We start from the raw sequence: 22908 nt of genomic DNA on the forward strand, positions 1-22908 counted from the left end.
ATTCTTAATTGTCATCTGAAATGGCCTAGCAAGCAATTCAGCTGTAGCAGGTAGGTTTGATTTAATTTGATTTGATTTATTGTAGTCAAGTGTACCCAAGTATGATGAAAAGCTTTGTTTTGCAAGCATTAGAGACAGATCATAGCAAGTAGATCATGGGTGCTTAGACAGAGCAAGGCATACAGGTTAGAACTGCACAGGAAGTGTGCAAAGTAATATCAACATTAGCAAGATCGCATTATTTGAAGTTTGAAAGTCCATTCAGCAGTCTAATAATGGCAGGGAAGAAGCTGTTCTTGAACATGCTCATGCGTATGTATGAGCTTCTATATTTTCTGCCTGATGAAAGAGTATGTAGGATTGCATTACTGGGGTAAGAGGGGCCTTTGAAATTGGAAGTCTTTCTGTGGCAACGAGGTGTAAGTGGAGTCTATGGATGGGAGGTTGGCTTCTGTGAAGGTCTAAGCTGTGTACCCAACCTTCTGCAGTTGTGCAACAAACGCTGGCATTGAAAGATTTAAAACAAAACTATGTTCTGTAACAGATTGTTATTAGAGTTTAACTCTACAGAAAAGTAGGGCTTTGTTTTGTGGTTCAACTTTTAGGGCCACTAAGGTAGTCAATCCAAATAAGTTAGACTTGCCGAACAGCTGAACTTCAGCAAGCTGAGCTATATTACTTGCTCCTTGAAATTGTTGGCCTTTTTGAAATTTAATGTCCAAAAACACCTGACAATATTTATTAAAACACTGTCACTTATTTAATGTTGAGAAGTGTAACTCATATAGAGACAAACAGGCCCTTTTGCCCAACTCATCCATGGCAACCAGGCTTCCTAAACTGAACGAGTCCTATTGCCTGCATTTGGCCCATATCCCTCTGAACCTTTCCTATCCATATGTTTGTCCGAATGTTTTTTAAATGTTGTAATTGTACTCACCTCTAACTCCTCCCATAGCAAATCATTCCATATATTCCCACCCTCTGTGTGAAAAAGACAGCCCACGAGTGCGTTTTAAATCTTATCTCTCTCACCTTAAACCTATGCCATCTAGTTTTGGACTTCCATACCCTGGGGAAAAGATTCCCTCATCATTTTATAAACCTCTATAAGGTTACCCTCAGCCTCCTATGCTCCAGGGAATAAAATCCCAGGCCTTCCAGCCTCTCATAGAATAATAGAGTCATACAGCATGGAAACAGACCCCTTGCTCCAACTCATCCGCGCTGACCAACTTTCCCAAACTTAACTAGTCCCATTTGCCTGCATTTGGCCCATATTCTTGTAAATCTTCCCTGTTCATGTATCTATCCAAGTATGTTTTAAATGTTGTAAATATACCTGCAACTACCATTTCCTCCTCCAAACATTAACTTTCCTCTGCGTGAAATAGTTGCCCCCAGGTCCCTTTTAAATCTTTCTCCTCACACCTGAAATTCATGCCCTCTAGTTTTGAACTCCCCAACCCCAGGGAAAAGACCTTTGCTGTTCACCTTATCTATGCTCATGATCTTATAAACCTCCTATGTATGGTCATCCCTCAACCTCCTAGGCTTCAGTGAAAAAAGTCCCGTGTATTCCAGCCGCTCTTTGTAACTTAAACCTTACAGTCTTGGTAACATACATATGAATCTTTTTGCATCCTTTCCAGTTTAATAACAGCCGCCCCATAGCAGGGCAACTAGAACCTTACTCAGTACTCTAATGTGTTCTCACCAATGCCTTGTACAGTTGTAACATGATTTCCCAACTCCTGTTCTCAATAACAAAAACAAAGTTGCTGGAAAAGCTCAGCAGGTCTGGCAGCATCTGTGGCGGAGAAAACAGAGTTTTTGTTTTGGTTTAGTGTTAACTCTGTTCTGAGGAAGGATCAGTGGACCCGAAACGTTAACTCTGTTCTCTCCTCCACAGATGCTGCCAGACCTGCTGAGCTTTTCCAGCAACTTTGCTTTTGTTCCTGATTTACAGCATCCGCAGTTGGTTTGGTTTATTTTGTTCCTGTTTTCAATACTCTTGACTAATGAAGGCAAGCTTGCAAAATGCCACCTTCGCCACCATGTCCACCTGAGATGACACTTTCAGGGAACTATCTATCTGTACCACCAGGTGTCTGTGTTGAACAAGTCGCCCCAGCGTCCTACCACTAACTATGTAAGTCCTGCCCTGGTTTGTCTTACCAAAATGCAACACCTTGCATTTATCTGAATTAAATTCCATTGCCATTCCTCGCTCCACTGGCCCACTGTAATGTTGAACTTTTAACTTTATTTCTTTTATTTTTCTACTTTGTACCTACGATTTTGTATCTAGGTATCTTTCTGGTGCCAGGAATAGCGACTTTGTACACTTTTCACTGTACTCCTTAACCTCTCTACTTGAATACACGTGACAATAAAACCAAATTCTAAGTCTAATTCTATTCGCAACTCCCCCAACCTTTTTTTCATCTGAAAATTTACTAATCAGACTACATACATTCTCTTCCAAATCATTAATATGAATTACAAACAACAGGAGTCTCAGCAGTGATCCCTGTGGAACACCGCTGGTCACAGATCTCCAATCAGAAATACAGTCTTCCGCTTTTACTCTATCTTATGTGACCAAGCCAGTCATGTATCTATCTTACCACTTCACCATGAAAGCTAAACTTCACATTTTATATCAGCCTACCTTGTCAAAGGCCTTTCTAAACTCCATGTAGACAATATCCACTATTATGCCCTTATAAATATCCATGTCACTTCCACAAAAAAGTCAATCAAATTTGTGAGACACAAACTCCCATGCATAATGCCATGCTGCCTGCTGCTAATAAGTTTATATTTTCCCAAATATGAATAAATCCCGGTCTTAATCATTGTCTCCAACAATTTCCCTATCACCGGCCTATAATTCCTGGATTTTTCCTTTCGCCCTTCTTAAAATAAGGAACAGCATTGGCTATCATTCAGTCCTCACGTGTGACTAAAGATTTCATGCACGATCCTGGCAATTTCCTCCCTTGCCTCCCTCTCCTTCCTCAGTGTTATGGGATAGATTCCATCAGGTCTTGGGGACTATCTACCTTAATGATTTTCAAAAAATTCAACACCTCTTTTTAATATTGACATGGTCTAGAATATCGACATATCCACCTCTAGACTCACATCCACCATGTCCTTCTTTTTTGAATACAATGCAATGTTTTTGTTAAGAACCTCACCCACATCCTCTGGCTCCACACATAAATTTCCTTCTATGATTGGTGTGATGGCTCAGTGGTTAGCACTGCTGCCTGTTTGAAACAAGGACTTGGGTTTGATTCCAGCCTTGTGCTACTATCCATGTAGAGTTTGCACTTTCTCCCCATGTCGGTGTGGGGACCTGCAGGAATGGGGTCGGGAAGTGGTTCAGGGTGAAATGCTTTTGGAGGCCATTCAGCTAGCATTCTGGACAGATTGATACCATACCTGCTAGCCACCACTAAAAACAAGTAACATTTGTTAAGTAAATCATAGAACATTTTAAAAATTTTCCCTTTAATCTTGAAATTAATGATTAATAACTGAATTTATTAAACTGGCATGATTGCTGTAATTATCTTGTTGTTTTAAATAAGTACCCGATGTAAATTAGTAACTTTGTTATCTGTGCAAATTCTGCAGAATTTTTTTCAATTGTATTTACGTATTTGAATTCATATGAGCATTCTTTGGCTGGAATTTACAAAGTTTGTGGTTACTTGAGAACTGTTACCTTTACCATTCTTTTGTTTTCAACTAAACTTGCAAGAACTCCAGCAGATAATGAAGATTATATGCTGGAATAGAGCAAAATAAGAATAAAAATGAAAGAAAAATCTTGTGAAAGGTTCTTTTTTTTTCCAACTGTTGGCAAAAGGAATTTTCCATTTATGGTTGAACAGATGTTGCAAGTACTATATATTATATTTAATACTTCAGCAGTGTTACATCATGTAATTGATAATTACAACTTGACACATTCTCTGATTTATGTTCTGTTCTAAGATTTCACAGATTGTTTTGTCTCTGTAAACTACATGCCATTGAAATGCTGTCATGTGACTGTCAGATCAAATTAGGAGTATAACATGGCATTTGAACTGTGAGATTTGCTTGCTTTTCCTGGTTTCATGGTTGAAAATTTAGTGTTGATATCCCATATTTAGAAATCATTTCTCTTTAGACCTTTTGCTAGATCTTTTCAGTCCAGTTTAACTTTCTGCTGGCCCAATGAAAAGCTTGTCTTAAAGCTATCATGTTCATTCAAACTTTGAATTTTCACCATCTGACAGCACCAGGTCTAACAAGTACTTCCATTAAAAACTATCTGACGGTCTATCTGATATTTACATCTTGCATCTGGCATGAATTTTTAGGAAAGAAACGTTTCCTCCTGTGGAAAAAAACTTGCAAAGATCAAAAGATGCAGGCTGGTTCAGATATTCCTTTGACAAAAGTGTTAGTAGGACAGGCTAAATGGCTGAAGGGTTGCATTGACTAAAAAAAAACTGCAATTAAAACCAAGAAATTTTCACGTGTATAAGAATATTAATTCAATAAAAATCCATGAAAAGCGACCAGTAAAAAGTAGCTTTCAGTGTCATTATTGGTTTCGCATTTATGCCACTAAATAACTATAAAGTAAAATTGATAAGAAAAAAGTTGTAGAACTTATGCCTCACTCACCTGTCTAACCACTCAATCACCCACTCATTATTTATTCTGTTTCAACCAAGTGAGAAGGGATGGGTTGGTTATCTTCTTTTCAACCTCTGTCGTTGGCTGCAGCAAGGATTTAATGATCTTTTTTGCACTTGGCTATACTTCACTTCCATTAAAATGTCGGGCATTAGTTAACCAGAAACAATATCAGTTGCCAATTACAGGATTGACTTTAGTGAAACATGAACAATTTTATTACTTGCTAACCCTGAGAAAAATAGTATAAGCAGAACATCAAACATACACAAGCGCAAGAACAAAGTTAAAAAAGATTTGCATATGGTACAAGAATGTAGATAACAGAAAATACGTACTTGTGGTATCCCTGAGGTATTTGATTTTAATTTGAAACTGTGTGAGTTAGTAGTACTCTTGATCAGCAATTGCTATGAAGATGGCTGATATCACTGAGTTTTCAGTGCTTGATGTTTCTTCAATTTGTGATGTCAGTTGTTGCTTAGTCCTTCCTGATCAAGAGCAGAGAGGGACAGCTCCTTTCAATTTTGCTGTTAAAAATCTGTCTCCTCTACTATGGTAAATGAGTTGCTTGAAATAAAGCTCATTCATGTCTTTCTGTGTCTGAGGTCATTGTTTCCATGCTGGATAATTGCACGAGTGTTTCATCTTCAATGTGTGAAAAATCATAGAAATATGTATTTAACATAGAAGACGTAAATTTCTTCATGCTGGCTGATTTCAGTCTCACTGATAAAAGTGTTAATCTCAGTTCACATGATTATGTTCATTCCAGATTGGTTTCTTGGAGGTTGGCTGAATTTGTGGTCAGGTGATTGCTACAGTCACTTTTAAGATCCTATCTTTCTTTTTTAAAACTATTTCGGTTTCTGAAAGTACCAAGTATTAAAAATCAGATGATGGAAGTTGAAAACTGTAACAATTGTGACAACTCATTCACCTCACTCATCCATTCACTCACCTATTCACTAACTCACATCATTTATTAAAAGTCTTAAGACTTCAAAATGTACCTGAACATAACAACAGTTTGAAAAAACTGGGCATGTTCTTGCCTTTTTCTCTCCTTCCAACTCCACTGTGCTTGCTGGAGTGCCTATCCTGTTCATTTTAGCTTCAGCCAGGATCACAGGGTAAAAAACAGCATTGAAAGATCACTGGGAGAAACAGGAACAATTAAGAGTGGTGACAGATATGTGGAAATTTTGGTAGGGATTGTCAGGGCAATAAATGAGTCAGGAATTGAGTACACTGTTAAAGGTGTATGTGTGAGAGCTATCCAGAGAGTTTTGAAAGTATAGAAAAGACTAAGGGAACCAGGCTTTAAACAAAGACTAGCAAAGAGAATGAACAGCAGAGCTGCTGAAACTTGAAACATAGACACAATGAGAAATATATCACACAGGAAAGAAAAGATTGGAAGACAATTGTAAAGACAGTGTGACACAGAAATAGTTCACACAAGAAATTCATTTGCCCAAGATTTTTGCATGTGAGTATCACAATTTATGAGCTGAACACATCTATTAGATAGGATACACATGAAATTTGTTACTTGATACAACATCCCTGTTTATTGCATTGACTCCATCATACTGCAGACATCTTCTGTTCTCAACAATGGGCTGTGTAGCGTTACAAAGAAACCATTAGCTATAGTCAGCCTTCTCTTTGTAAAAGAGAAGTTACGCGATACACTGAAGGCTGCAGGGTAATCACACTTTGAGTGCGTAGGATGGCGCACCAGGTAAAGGAAGGTCAGGTGCAATGTAAATGTTAAGGCAAGGAGGGAGAGGTGTAATGGCAGCTGTTACCAAGGCCATCTGTAAATGCTAACTTAGTGATGTTATAATGGGACTAGAAACCCAGAAGTCAAGCTAATGCTCAAATGGTGGGTTCAAATCCCACCAAGACAGATGGTATTATTCAAATTCAGTTAATTAAATCTGGAATTAAAAAAAAAACTGGTCCAAGGGTGACCATGTAATTGGTGGCAATTCTTAAAACCCATCTTGTTCATGAATGTCCTTCAGGGAAAGAAATCCACCATCCTTACTTGGTCTGGCCTACATATGCCTCCAAACTGCAATGTGGCTAACTCTTAACTGCCTTTTGAAATAGCCCAAGCAAGCCACTTACTTCAATAGCAGTCATGGATGGTCAACAAATGGTAACCTTGCCAGACACACTGTCATTCCACCAAAGAATAACGGATACCAGGATAAGAGAGATTGGAGGACAGGGTGGACAGAGCATTATGGAAACGTGAAACCTTAGGTATTGAGAGCTTAGAAGGAACTCCTCAGATCAAAACAGCTGCTGGTGAAGGAGGCACCTCACCTCATCCCCACACCCTCACCCCCACCACACACATACACACATTTGCCCCTTTTCATCAAATCCTGAATTGTGGTAATTGTGCTTTCCTATGTGTCACTGGCTGAACCAAGCATTTTATGTGCCCTTTAATTGGACTTTAAAAATCTTCAATTGGCAGAATGAAGGTTTGGTTGCCTAGCACTTCCTCTATCATTTATAAAATTGTGGTTGTGGCAGGGCAGGCAGAGTATCACTGAAAGCATACATGTGGCTTTGCCAGGATGGCATTGACTGCACACACGTTTCTTTGCTGGCATCCCATCTAATTAAAGACATTAAAAAAATTAAGCGGGAGGCTGTTCAATGCTTTGAACCCTGTCTGCCATTCAATGAGAGGATGGTTAAAGTATTTCACCACAATTTTTCTGTGCTGTCCCTGTAGCCCTTGATGTTTTTAATTTGTAGAATTCTATCAAGCTCAGTCTTGCACACACTGAATGAGCCTGCATAGTCCTCTAGAGACGAGAATTCATCTACCATCTGTGTAAAATGCATTTCAACTGTAGAAGCTTTCACTTCTTGATTGTGCACAGGATGTACAACAATGCTCAGCTCATCATGCATGTACCCTGGCTGCGTGTGCTGCATCTATATGGTAGGTTACCAACTCTTGAGCCAAATTGGAGGGTAGCAACTGGTTAACAAAGATTGTATGTTGAATATTTAGCTGGTAAATCTGATATGTAACTGATGTGCTTGGATGCAGAATGCATTTATTGAGTACCATGATGCTGCATGAATTTTATTGAGCATTCTATCTGATGTTAAAAACTTCGGTGCAGTACTTCCACTATATGGGTTGCGCTAGAGGAGACTTGCAGGATCCAGCTGTAACAAGTAATCTTAATCGATTGTATTTGCATAGTCTTGCCATAATGAGAGTGTAACCTTTGACACCAGATATATGACAAACAGCTGAGGAAGGTGAGAAGGAATGTAAGTGAATGAAGGGAAAAGGGAACCAGCACATTCTTTTTTCCCATTGGGCTGTCTGACGCATCTTAGTGTGGTGACAGTAAAGAAAATTTTTCTATTTGTATTGAAGCATCAGTCCCATACCTTAATTATCCTTGATAACGTCCTCCACAATGCCATGAAAAATGCCAACAGAAACAAACAATTCAATCTAACTTAATGTAAATGATCAAGTACTCAACAACATTGTATATTTTGATAGCATTATTTTACTACAACAAAATGGCCCAAGGCACTTCACAGGAGTATTATAAACTAAAAATTTACATCAACCCACATGCCATTTGAGACAGTTGGTCAGATAACAAATGTAAGGAGAAAGTTAACCTTCCTACCCCACAGAGGTGTTATTTGACCACCTGAACACTATCAGAACTATTTGTTCTCATTCACGGCATTGGCTTTACTTTGCATTTGAGACATTAGGGCAGGCAGCCAAAAGCTTAGTCAAAGGTGTAGTTTTTGAGAATCATTTTAAAGGAGGAAAAAGAGGTGGAGAGCTGTGGTCAGGAAATTCCAGTGTTTAGGGCAAAGGCAGCTGAGGGTTGGTCATCAATTATGGAGCACTGAAAATTAGGAGGACACAACAGACCAGAATTCGAGGACTGCAGATATCATTCTGAATTGAGATAACATGGTGTGTAGCTGGATGAACACAGTAGGCCAAGCAGCAGAAATTTCTTTTCTGAAGAAGGGTCTCGACCTGAAACGTCAACTTTCCTGCTCCTAAGATGCTGCTTGGCCTGCTGTGTTCATCCAGCTTCACACCATGTTATCTCAGATTCTCCAGCATTGGCAGTTCCTACTACCTCTGTGAATTGAGCCTGGATGAAATTAATGAAGTAGTCAGTGTGTATAAAGATTCCAGAAACAAAGATCTGAACTTTAAAGTTGATATGTGGCTTGTGCAGGAACAAATACTATAGGAAAACAAGCCATTGATGTCTCTTGCCCATGAGTTGGGTTTTGCTGCTTTCAGTTTTGAACCAACTTCTCCTGCAAGAGACAGAAAAGAGTGTCAGGGTAATTTTTTTTGTGAATTGGCTGTCATGGTTGAACGACTGGCATCATATACAAGGTGTGAGATGTGGATATAAACTTTGTAGCTAAGAATGTGAAGATCAAGTGAAGTTATGAATGTTAGGTATGAGTCATGAATAACTGAGATTGTTGGTAACTTAGTAATCGTAGGGGTGGTGGGGTTTGATGGTGTTACTGTCTAATAGTTCATTTATAAGGCTGTGGACTTTGAAAATTCATTTACTGATTTTTTTTTTGCCCTTTTTTAAAGTTACTGAATTTCTTGTGGCACTGGATCCAAGCTATTGAGGCTGCATTTCTGGCATTGATCTTGCTGGATATCTGGTCTCATTGCCTTCCGAAGGTTTGTTTTGAGAATCTCCAGACTCCTTCAGTAGAAGACATTCCTTCTTCGAGCAATCTCTGCAACAAGGCCTTAAGTATTGCATCTGTGAACTTGGAAGCATCTCTCATTTTTATTGTCAGTCAGGGCATGACTGTCTAGGCTAGCTTTCTGTGCTCATCCAAAGGCCAGTTAAGAGTCAACTGCATTGATATGGATCTGGAGTCAAATGTGAGTCCAAACAGATAAGGATGGCAGATTTCCTCCCTTGAATGACATTAATGAACAAGATGGGTTTTTGCAACAATCAGTATGTGGTTACTACTAGACCACCTTTTTATTGAATTTATATTTTACCATTTGCCATGGTGGGATTTGAAACCATGTTCCCAGAACATCAACCTGGAGTTATGGGTTACTCTTCCAGGGAATTTGGCATTACTCCATCACTTTCCTTCCAATAGTCACTTTTGCAGCATTCTTTCTCTTCCCTAACCATTTCCAGGACTTGTGATAGGATCATTGGCACCTTAAACTTGGAGCCATTCAATATGGTCATGCCTGATCTTCAATTTAAAATTCTTTTCCATCTGTTCATCATATCCCGTGATTCCCCAAAAGGCCAAAGATCTGTCTATCTAAGCCTTAGTGCATTCAATGTCAAAGCACTCACATTCCCTTGGAGTAGGGAATTACAAGGACTTCTCACTGTTTAAGAAATTTTCTTCATCGTAGTTCTACACGATTGGCCCTTATCCTGAGACTGTGCCCCTGTGTTCAAGAATCCTGAGCCAGGAGGTTCAACCTTTCAGTGTCTACCTTATCAAACCCCTTCAGAAATTGGCATGTTTAATTGAGATCTCATTCTTCTGAACTCCAGAAATTAAGTTAGGTTAAGCTTACTTAGTCTCTCATCCCAGAAACCAGTTTAATGAATTTTGAATGTATTGTCTCCAATGCAAGTATATTGTTATGAAGAGATGCGATACAAATATTAGTTTTTGTTTTAGAAAGGATTTTAAGGACCCATGTGAATATATTTTGAATTTTTAAACAAAGCACGCTTTGATAAGAAAAAGGCACTGGATTCAGGGACAGGAACAGGGAACTTGGAAAGAGTCATATATTTTATAAAGAGGACGCATAGCTCAGTTTATGGGTGGAATAAGACTATTGGAACTTTGAGTTCAGTCGGCAGAGAATTTGACCTGTTTGAAGGGCCTATTACCTCTTTTCTCCTTCCTCGCAACTTCTCTCAGAAAAGAGTGTGACCTGAAAACCCAACATTACCTCACTATCTGAAACCAAGGGAATTCAGCCAACAGTAACAATTCTAGGAAGGAACCTGAGTGCCAGCAGCTTGTGTGTGCAGAAAAGCTTCATAATCAGAACAGCATTTGGGACATTTGGCGACTGATCCTTTTTTAATGGGTTTAGCTAGGACTTGGCTAAAGCACTTTAATGTTAACACTCTGCAAAGTTTTCATTCTTTTGTTTCTCCTTAGACATGCAAGTGTTTATGAATTGGATATTTCTTAAAGGAATAAATATATATGTATTAGTATGACCCAAACTGTTCTCAATACTCTTAGCATCTTGTTTGAGCAAGTTTGTTTTGGAACTAAATCAATTCATGGCTACTGACTAAAGAAACCTGGCTGAATTCTTAATTCTGTGTTCTTAATTTGAATCTGACACAGTCTGAAATCTATATTATGGGCCAGAATGGTTGCATTTAAAACGTGTGACCAGTGGAGGAGTGGCACTATTGCAGGAAATAGTGCGTAGCTATAACCTCGGTCATAACAATATCTTTCCTTAAAAATGGAGACCAAAGTTGGCAGACAGTCCTCCAGGCATGCTAACCAAAGCTCTTATGATTAAGCCCTTACAATTATAGCAGGTATTTCTTACAATAAAGGTCAATCTGTCATCTTGCCTTCCTAATTGCTTACTGTTACCTACATGCTAATCTACTATGTTTTTTGTATATGTATGGATAAATTCCTTTAAACACTAACAATGACAAGATTCATACTTTTAATATATTTTCCAATTGCAGAAACACATCTATTGTTGGATGCAACATTGTGAGTTTTGCAGGCATGGGCTGTTGAATCAGTAACTTGCTCATTGCAAACAGTCAAAGAGATGTACTGCTAATCTTTGGGATGGTTGGCCTGCACATCTAGTATCACAGTGGTGCTGTACTTAAACCAAAATAGTTTGCATGAATTGCAAAAAATCTTTGTGGCTTGACAGCAGCATCTTGTTTGTAGTGAATACCATTTCCATGGTTACTATGTAGCAGCAGTATGAAACAGCTAGTTTCCCCTGTTCAGTTTTCCAAAAAAGCTTACCCTTAATCTGAAGTACACTTGGGCATTTTCCAGGCCCAAGAGCAGCACTTTAGGCCCATTTTTGACTTTGCACATTTTCAGTGAGAAACGATCCAATCAGGGTAGCCTCTATCCCACAAGAAAGCTTTGAAGCTGCTATTTCAGCATTAAGCTTGGTTTGTTCATTTTCCAAGGTTACTGATTAAAGCCAATTTTATAGCTCATACAACTGTAGAAATCCTATTATGTTAATTATACAGTGAAGGTAGATTTGTGGTAGACAGTAATAGAGAACCTCTTGGCAATTTCTCAGCTAAAACATCAAGGAAAGGAAGCTTCATTGGCAAGTTCATTTTAAGGTGAAATTGAATGCAGTATGGAGCTTATAAAGACATATAAGGGAATTCTTGTGTGCAGCCCCAGATTCAATTATTGCAAATACGTTAACTATACATCAAATTTATGCAAATAGTAGGAGGTTATGTATCATTCCACTGAAGATTCATTTCTCATGGAATCCAACAAAGATGTTTACAAGAGCTCAGCCTAGCAAGGATCTCGTGTCAACTCTATCTAATTTGGCGTACATTATGTTAAAACTGAACCCAACAACAAACATTCCTGAGTCCATAAGTTCAATGATTAATGTTGCCACAATCAGCCCAAGCGAAATGCTGTCCAGGTCTTGTTGGATGCGCATGGGAACTGATTCATTGTCTGAGGAGCTGCGAGTGGCACACTGAAAGATCATTAAAAAATTGTGGCCCTTTTTCTGCTAGCCCTTTTTGTGTTTATATTTTTCTGTCTTTCATTCTAATCTTTGTTTCCTTCATTCTTGCTTCCTCACACCCTGCCATTCTTATTTAAATTCTCCCAACAGTACCTGAAATTCGTCTTTATATTGGTCTCTGTCTCGCAGGGATGGAACTTTTCCAGTTTGTACTGATCCCATTTTCTCTAGAATCAGTTCCAAAGCCTTAAGAATGTGATTCACCCCTCCAACAAAATTTCATCAGCCATGTAATTAGCCAGTCTATTTTCCTATTCCTTGCCTCACTAGCTCATGGCATTGGGGGTGACCCTGAGATGACTCAGCAATTCAGATATTGCCTTTAATTTATTTCCTAGCTCCCTATTTTCTGCTTGAAATACCACATCCCTCTTTTACTATGTCATTGTTACCAACATGGACCTATTCTCCCATCCCTCTCCGAATGTTTTGTAACCACTCATTGATATTTTTGATTCCGGCAAAATATTGTGCTGATATCTCTGTTGCAGTAACTTCTATCTGTTCAACTTATGACAGAATCTGTCATCACTATTGCCCCTTTCCACTTATTTTTCTCTAGTGCCTCAGATATGGCCCACACTGTATTCCCAGAGAAATAGTCTCTCGGAAAATCTGTCAGAGAGGGAGATGGCTCCGGAACTTCCTATAGAAGTCTGACACTGTCCTGGTAGAGATTTGTTCATCCCTTAGACATACATCATGTCTAATCCAAAATAATAGTCAACTTCTTTTGGACATTTATTGAATTCAAATTCTAATGGCTAATGTCTCAACTTCCACCACTGAAGCACCAATTCTAGGGTGAGTAATGAAGTGGATGAGACTTGTGTAATGTCATCTCAGTTTATTGCCATACAAGCCAAGACTGCTGCCATCATGCAGGGCTTCACAGTAATTTGTTCTCGAACAGATTTTTGAGACACCTCTCATGAACAGCAGTAGTGTTTTAGTAGGGAGGAAGTATGCTGTTTTTTCTCGGGTTGATTTATTTATTCCTAGATTCCTGCCAGTCAAGGCTGTATCAAACATGTCAGGATGATGCAGCCCAAAACAGGGGTTTCTGGGCCCAGAGATGCTTGACATCATCCCCCAAAGCCTCCTGCATTCCTCTACTGAATCTCAGCAGCTTTTTGCCAGCTGCATTGGGCTACCGACGCCTAAGACCACTGGACCAGGCAAAAGCACAAGGGAAAAAAGGCATTAAAGGAGTGTGTCAGGGTGATCCATTTACTTTTGCATGCAATATAATATGATTTCATTTAAATTGGCTTTGAATTATTTTCTGTATGACTCACTAGCAGCATTCTAAATTAGGTTCTTTCCATGCTGAAGGTAAAGAAAGATCAAAACTTAATGTTCAAATTGAATCCAATATCCAATTTGCCTTACAAAGCAAATCCCACAGTTGCAAAATCAGCAGATTCATTTAGTGGAACTAGTCACTGAATCACTAAGCATAAATGAGGAAGAGTAAATTGTAATTACATTGGAGGATCCCAATATTGAGTCTGCAAGCAAATGCCACTGGGCTTTTCATCATGAATATTTCATAGTTATTTAACACTGCCAAACAGCTTAGGAAGTCTGGAAATGTCCATAGAACATCCTACAAATTACATTTATGCAGGGGTTCATGATTATCTAACCAAAACATTAACAATTATTGAGAATATGGCTATTCTTCTAGAACAAAATAGAATCATAGAATCCCTACAGTGAAGAAACAGGCCCTTCAGCTGAACAAATCCACACCGACTCTCAGAGCATCCCCCCAGACCTATCCCCCTATAGCCCACCCAATCTACACATCCCTGAACACTACAGACAATTTAGCATGGCCAATCCACATAGCCTGCACATCCTTGGACTGTGGGAGGAAACCAGAGCACCCAGAGTAAAATCACACAGAGAATGTACAAACTCCACACAGACAGTCGCCCGAGGATTGAATCAAACCCAGGTCCCTGTTGCTGTGAGGCAGCAATACGAACCACTGAGCCACTGCTCCACCCCAAAATCTTAAGATTATACTAAGCTTTCATAGTGAACACACTTTTGAATGTTTTCTTTTATTGATTCATTCATGGGATGAGGGCATCACTGGCTAGGCAGCGTTTATTGCCCATCCCTAATTGCCTAGAGGGAAGTTTAGAGTCAACCGCTCTGCTATGGGTTCAGACCAGGTAGGAATGGCAGTTGCCTTCCCTAAAGGACATTAATGAACCAGTTGGTTTTTCCAATAATCAACAGTGGATTCATGGATATCATTAGACTCTTAATTCCAGCTATTTATTGAATTCAAATTCAATCATCTGTTGCGGCAGGATTCGAACGCAGGTCCCCAGTATGTTATCTGGGTTTCTGGATTAACAGTCCAACAATAATAGGGCCATTGCCTCCCCTAGCTTTATGTCATAGAGATTGGCCTTAAAGGGGCAGGTTGCAAAGGATGCAGTTGTGGGGTAGATTTTAGAAATCCTGATCTCCACACTGCTATGGAGTTTTAACTCCATAGCCTTTGTTTCTTCCCCCAGGATTTTCCTACTCTCCCAGCAAACTGTAAACTGATTTTAAGGCTCTGCTGCAGACATGGTAGACTTGAGAATGTGCCACAGCCCCATGTAGAGCTAGGTTCTCCTACTGGAAACATAGGAGAGTTTGATTTTTGACTTCAATGGAGATGTGTCTGAAACAGCACCCCACCCACCCCCAAATCCTAGGCCACCTTTGAAGGGGTGGTTGGCGTGAGGGGTTGTTCTTTAGCGGGGGTCTAACTAATCCAAGAGGATTTTCTTGTGCTCTTAGAAGAAAGCTCTTGTTCATCTTGGGCACAGACAATGCTGTAAAGGCCCTTTTCCCTGAGGCAGTCCCTGCTGCTCTTCTGTTTCTAGGTTTCCTGAGGCCTGAGAACCTGGCTGACTATAAGTATTTTACAAAACAAGCTAAATCATTTCAATATTTAATGGTCATCCTGCCATCTTCGAGTAATTTGGCTGCATCTGCCTCTGTTAAACCTGGAAGTAGGTGGGTTGGAGGTAGGTTGGGTTTGAGAATTTTAAGTTTTTGCACTGTGCCAAATCCCAGCCTATGCATTTTTAGGGTTTAAATGCCCTACTGTATCCACATCTTGATCTTCTGAACACGTCCATACAATTGGCTTAGCCTACATCTATGGATAGGCACAAATGCACAGACTGAACAGTCTCCATGAGATGCTGTGGAAGTGACATAAATCACCTGGAGCTTTATAAGAAAATGTGAAAAATGTGCCGTTTAGCATGTTTCCTCTGATAGTGCAGAGTTTGAAAGAAGAACATTGTGCCACATACCCGACCCGATAGTCATAAATGTTAAGGAACCATAGTCACTTGAATTTCCTTGGCGAAAACAGTGAAGAAATGAATGGGGTAAGGAAGGCAGCTTGCTTCTACAATGAAGCTATAAACGAATAATGTAGGCATTTAAATTTCTGGGCAGTAACTTGTAACAACTAACAGTCGGACTGACTTATTTACCAAAAGGGCCTAACCTCGATGGATGAATTTACTTCGCGGTGCCAATATTATACGAACACTGATGGGCGTCAGATACTTTGACTGCATTTCCGGGGAGCTTCAAAGGCCTGAGGGAAGCCAGGTGCACAGGCACATTCCAGCCTTATGATATACACACCAAGCCAGATTAGGCCTTCGGCTAGTGATTGCCCACATCTGACCCACCAGTGTCAACTCTCATCAAGAGCAGGAGTGGACAAAGAAGAATAGTGAGAAAGAAAAACTAGTAGTGACTGGAGTTACCAGGTTTCAAACTTTTGCCTGTATTATAAACTAGGAACACAATAGAAATGCCTTGCACTCGCTGTAATTTTCATACCAAATATGCAAAATTTCCTTGTGTTGGGCAAAATTCTATTCTGAAATGCAAATTATAAAATTATCCCTTGTTCCCTTTGAACTGTATAACTGTTTGTCTCTTGCTGTTGTTACAAAATGTCACTGCTATCTCTTTCTGGAGCAACTTGGAAGTGATCTCTCAAAACAATTGCAACCTATCCAGCTAGCAGTTCAAGTCAAAGGAAGTTTCATACCTCATAATCTACAAAAAATCAGTTTTCTACAGTTACCTAGTAAAATGATTGACAATTCTGGAGTAAATCTTGTAAATGTATTTCTTAGTCAACCATTTCACTTGTTCCCCATTCTCTGGAGTGGAGTCATACTTATTTCTTTGTTAACTCTGATGATTATGAAAGAGGCTGCCTAAAATTTGTGGAGATAAAAGAAGAGTCATACTAACTGTAGCAGGGTGAGAAGTCAAAATTCATTTTAAACGTGAATTTTCAATGGGAGTGTCACAGTTGAATCCCATGCAAAAAGGACAAAGAGGAATAAACATTTTTTTTTGTCAGAATTAAAATAAGTTGAGTTTGTCACTTCAATATTTAGTTGTTGCTTTATAGTATATGAGGAAGGATATATATATTTTGGAGGCAAGATTGGTGATGATTATTATCTATCCTTGGGATTGATATTTCAGACAATGAAGTCTCATACCAGTTTTAGAGTACTGGGTGTTACAGCAATTAATTGTTAGAGTGAGCTTTTTTTCTCCCATTGGAGATATGGATTAAGCTGGAAATATTTTAACTGACTTTTTTCACTAGAAAGAAGCAAATTCTTCAATATTCCCAACCTCAAATCATTTTAATTAGGCTTTTTTGAGGGATTGAAGGCCTTGGACTAAGGATCCACTTGGTCTTCATCGAAATCATAGAATCTCTACAGTGTGGAAGGAGGCCTTTCAGCCCATTGAATCCACACCTATCCTCCAAAGAGAATTCTACCCAGAATCATCCCCTACCCTATCACCATAACCCTGCATTTCCCCTGGCTAATCCGTCTCTGCTGCACATCCCTGGACATTATGGGCAATTTAGAATGGCCAATCCACCTAACCTGCATATCTTTGGACTGTGAGAGAAAACCAGAGCACCCAGAGGAATCCCATGCAGACACAGGGTGAATGTGTAAACCCCACACAGATACTTGCCTGAGGGTGGAATCGGACCCAGGTCCTTGGTGCTGTGAGGTAGCCGTGCTAACCACTAAGCCACTGTGCTGCCTCAAAGTGTAAGATCAGATCTTCATTGGAAGCACCAGAGCAAAACTACATCCCTTCCAGCACACTTTTTTTTTGAGTTTTGATGTGGGTTTGTATAAGTCCTATAACAAATTCCTCGGAGATTTTTTGACTCCCGGGGAAAGCCTGTTGAGGAACTCAGAACATTCTGAAAGGTAAGTGGGAAATGTCTGATGCTTTCACTTCTCATAATTGGATGCTGCCTTGTAATATAGATGTGTTCTAATGTTAGAATTCATCATAGGGATCTGTCCTACTTGGGTCCTTGCACTGGGCCACCGTTGTGACAGTAGCGCCATGAATTGCAATAGTTTTCCATTGGAAGCAGGGCCATAATCTGTTTAAAACAAAAGCCCTGTCAGCCTTTGCTGTGATTTTAATTGACAGACCAATTAGTCCTTTTTTCGAAAAGACTGCTTTTGAAAATTGAGAAGATAAATCCTTCTGCCTGCTGCTGTCCAATGACCAACACCCTGCGTTGAAATGGAAAGTGGACACAGTTCTGTTCTGCCAGTTTCAGGGAATGTTGTTGAGAGTTTTTGATAAGAAAACTGTGACCACAATGAATGCTTAGCTGGGTTCCAAAGGCTATAAATGGCTTGAGTCCATCAGGTCATTTATTAATCTGAGGATGACTGACATTTTTAAGAAACTGTAACAATATGCCTTTGATGTGGTTCTTGATTGTTTAGAAATGTAATAGGCACTTAAAAGATTGTAAGATAATAAAATGTGAGGCTGGATGAACACAGCAGGCCAAGCAGCATCTCAGGAGCACAAAAGCTGACGTTTCGGGCCTAGACCCTTCATCAGAGAGGGGGATGGGGGGAGGGAACTGGAATAAATAGGGAGAGAGGGGGAGGCGGACCGAAGATGGAGAGTAAAGAAGATAGGTGGAGAGGGTGTAGGTGGGGAGGTAGGGAGGGGATAGGTCAGTCCAGGGAAGACAGACAGGTCAAGGAGGTGGGATGAGGTTAGTAGGTAGCTGGGGGTGCGGCTTGGGGTGGGAGGAAGGGATGGGTGAGAGGAAGAACCGGTTAGGGAGGCAGAGACAGGTTGGACTGGTTTTGGGATGCAGTGGGTGGGGGGGAAGAGCTGGGCTGGTTGTGTGGTGCAGTGGGGGGAGGGGATGAACTGGGCTGGTTTAGGGATGCAGTGGGGGAAGGGGAGATTTTGAAACTGGTGAAGTCCACATTGATACCATATGGCTGCAGGGTTCCCAGGCGGAATATGAGTTGCTGTTCCTGCAACCTTCGGGTGGCATCATTCTCACCCATCCCTTCCTCCCACCCCAAGCCGCACCCCCAGCTACCTACTAACCTCATCCCACCTCCTTGACCTGTCCGTCTTCCCTGGACTGACCTATCCCCTCCCTACCTCCCCACCTACACCCTCTCCACCTATCTTCTTTACTCTCCATCTTCGGTCCGCCTCCCCCTCTCTCCCTATTTATTCCAGTTCCCTCCCCCCATCCCCCTCTCTGATGAAGGGTCTAGGCCCGAAACGTCAGCTTTTGTGCTCCTGAGATGCTGCTTGGCCTGCTGTGTTCATCCAGCCTCACATTTTATTATCTTGGAATCTCCAGCATCTGCAGTTCCCATTATCACTTAAAAGATTGTACTTTATTTTACACCAGAGAAAGTTCTGTTTCTGGTATCAATGATGTTTGGATGAATTCAGAGTTTTTGTTAGCCTGTTAGAAATTTAGTAATTTTTTTCTAATGATTTTAAGATAATTCCCATTTCCTTTTACATAATTGCTGAAGACAGTTTATAGTGGATAGTGGATGAGTAACTATGGAGGGTACATGGGGATGGGGGGGTGGCATGGTTATAACATTTACGTGTCATGAACAATCTGAGGGGCAGGCTTATGGGTGGGGTCTGAGGAGACATAGGTAACATGGGTAATCTGAGGGGGCATGAAGCTGAGGTGAACTGAAAGGCTAAACAAGTAAAGTTTAGAGGCCTTTTAAACAAGTTGGGAGTTGGGCTGCTTTGTTGGAGAAACAGGGTCAGCCTTCACACCCAGTGACAGCTTGCGGAATATACTGCAATTCTAACATCTGTGTGAAAAGACAAAAGTCCCAAACAAAGTCATATATGGGTACAATGCGCATTTCAAATGGCTTTAAAGGTCAGTGTTTGGGCTTTTCCAAGGTTTGAAAATGAAGAGTATTTGTCCAGGCAATGAAAACCACAAACACAACCATTAAAACAGTGACCTTCATTACTTATACTGAAATGTTTGCTTTTTCTTAAAATTCTTTCTTTGCCTTCAACATAATCAAATTAGATTAAATAGGGATTAAATTAAATATTGAGCTTGATTGTGAGAAAAAAAATGTAACTGCATTTATTTACTAAATACAGGTTAGCTTATTCAAATGTTAATGCGGATGCCATTCATTTATTTGCTGTTGTGTATTTGGTTGTCAGATTAATTCAAAGACAGTTATGAATTTGGAGCAAGACCGGCCATTCGTTTGCAATGCTCCAGGTTGTGCACAGGTGAGTATTGCTAACTGATTAGCTATGTATTCTTGGAATCAATGTTTTGTTACAACTATTGGATAATCTGTCAGCCTCTGCATAAAGTGAAATTATGATTTTCTCTCTATTACCTCATTTTCAGATTAGAAATTTAGAAATTATAACACAGCAACCATGCAGTTTACTAATGTCTGACTGTCATTACTTGCACAACTGAACTTTTCACCTCTAAACCATATCCTGGACTTCTCCAGCTCTGTCCCTCAAGAGTATCTTTTGTTGCCATAAAGTGTAAAAGCAAAATATTATGGATACTGGAAATCTGAAATAAAAACAAAGAGCTGCAGAAACTCAACAGGTCTGACATTAACCGTGTTCCTCTCTTGACAGATGCTACCAGACTTGCTGACCTTCCCTAGCCCTTTGTGTTTTTAACTTTTGTTGCTAAGTCTGCAACTCCTGCCTTTCCTTAGAGCTGCACCTGTTTTGTCACTGCAATTTGGCAGAAGTGAAGTAGAAAGCACATTTGTGCACACAAGTGGAATCCCCATTTATTTCCATTGATGTTAAAGTGGCACAACAGAAGAAACTCTTTAAGCTTTAAGACTCTGTTCACTCTCTCTTTCTGTAAGCCTCCTGTTGTCTGCTTCTTTTGTTTAACTTCTAACTTTCTGTTTCTCATACATTTTCCTCCTGTCTTTATATTGGACAGTTATTCTGTTTATTGACATGTATAGCACATCTCCTCTCACGTGCTAGAGAACTGAAGGTGCTCTAAATTCAGATAAATTTAGAAAAGTAACATTTATAATTTCTGGGAAAGGAGGTTACTATGGAGTGTATTTCTTTGTGCCAAGGTCAATGAGTTGAATTGTGACTGAATAAGGAACTGAAACATGATTTGAGCTAGTAGATTAATTGCAGGCTCAGGTCTCAGGCTGTTACTGAGGGAGTAGGTGGATTTGAATTGGAGTATGAGAACAGCCAGAAGGCGAACTCTAGTTCTTAGAATAATCAACTGAAGAATTGGGCTTTGTTTCTGGTCATCATGTACTTAGTGAAAATCAGTCAGAATTACACAGCTCAACAAGTACTAATGGATAAAAGCTATATTATTTATTTGGTCATATTAATACCAAATAGGTGAATGATTCAAATTTTGTAATTATTCCAGGATGAGTAATAAAATCAATAAGCTTTAAAATGTCTAATAAATGTCAGGATATTGAAGGTATTGCTCCAATAGATGGTGTTGTAGACCCAAGATTAAAGGGCAGAAATTTGCCAGTGGGAGGCCGAAAGTAACAAGTTTCTTCAATTCATGTAAAAAAGTGTACTTTATGACAGTAGAACCCTTGTAAAACTTTAGCCTACATCTGAGAGGGGAAACCATTGCAACAGAAGGAGATCTACAGTTTTGTTTAAATAGAGAAGTTCTTCCCATACGTAAAAATTTCCATGTGGATTCAGTATCTCTAGGAACACAAAGAAAACTTTGCTTTCCATTAGTCTTGTCGGAAAGTAATTTCTTTTTCCCATTTAAGTAGTGTCTAGGGGTATAAATATCATGGACCCGGAATTAAGCAAGTGAATGAGTTCCCAATTTCACTTACTGACTCCCCACAGCTCCCCTTCCACTGCCCATTAAAAAAACCCTCTAGTTTAGAATTGACATACTGTCTTAATCTGTGTGCCCTGATCCATTTATCTCTGCCTTGAATTTATTTTCATTGAACATGATATTTCTTACCCCATGTAGATACACACTAGTTAAATTGCTTAAAAAGAAATATCCACTAGTTCCATTTCTCATCTAAAAACTTAATTTTCAAATATTTATTTACTCTTTAAAAAAAAATTGACATAGACCAAAGCAACCTTGCATTGCAAAACAATTCTGACCTCTGTCTTTGAGCTTTTAACCATGTTGTTAAATTCATTCATTCTAGATTCTGACTTACTGACATATGGAAATAGGCCTAGCAACCCATGGTACGAAAGGGACATTTTGACTTTATATTGAGTCATTTGATGACTAATGCATTATTCTTCACATGACTACCAGGCACCAAGCCTAGTACTGCAGGTAGTAAGCAGATTTTTAATTAGTGTAGGAGGGCAGCTGAAGGTAAAGTTTAGTTCTTAGAGTAATTATTTTTATTATTTATTCATGAGATATGGGCATGATTCATTGCCCATCTCTTGTCTCCCTGTGTAGGTGGCAATGAGCTATATTCTTTTGTCTAGATAGACTCAGCTCCTGACCTCAGTCTTGGCCCAAGCACTGACAAAACAACTGAATTCGCGAGGTGAAGTGAGAGTGACTGCCCTTGATGTTGAGGCTGCATTTGGCTGAGTATGGCCTCAAGGAGCCCTAGCAAAATTATAGTCAACAGGAATTCAGGAAAAACTCTGCTGGTTGGAGTCATACCTAGCACAGGTAGATGGGGAGAGAGATGATTGTGATTGTAGGAAGATAGTCATTTCAGTTCCAGAAAATCTTTGCAGGAGTTCCTCAGGGTAGAGTCTAGACCCACTCAATTTCAGCTACTTCATCAATGACCTTCCCTCTGTCATAAGGTCAGAAGTGGGGACGTTTGCTGATAATATCCAACACGATTATCCACTTGTCAAATACTGAAACAGTCCTTGTCTAAATATAGCAAGACCTGGACAATATCTTGGCAGACAAGAGGCAAGTAACATGCCACACAACAGCCAAC

General features: G+C 39.7%; 1 protein-coding gene across 2 annotated transcripts in view; it reads left to right on the forward strand.

The window, feature by feature from the left end:
- creb5b (cAMP responsive element binding protein 5b) overlaps positions 1-22908 on the forward strand; it is a 415327-nt gene that overhangs the window by 20021 nt on the left and 372398 nt on the right. For both annotated transcript variants that reach the window (XM_048522115.2, XM_059654247.1), the window contains exon 2: positions 20132-20203. In XM_048522115.2, the coding sequence (XP_048378072.1) occupies positions 20150-20203 (54 nt within the window). In that variant the 5' untranslated portion in view covers positions 20132-20149. The remainder of the gene's footprint in view (positions 1-20131; positions 20204-22908) is intronic.

The sequence above is a fragment of the Stegostoma tigrinum genome, chromosome 2, assembly GCF_030684315.1.
Source record: "Stegostoma tigrinum isolate sSteTig4 chromosome 2, sSteTig4.hap1, whole genome shotgun sequence".
Lineage (NCBI taxonomy): Eukaryota > Metazoa > Chordata > Chondrichthyes > Orectolobiformes > Stegostomatidae > Stegostoma > Stegostoma tigrinum.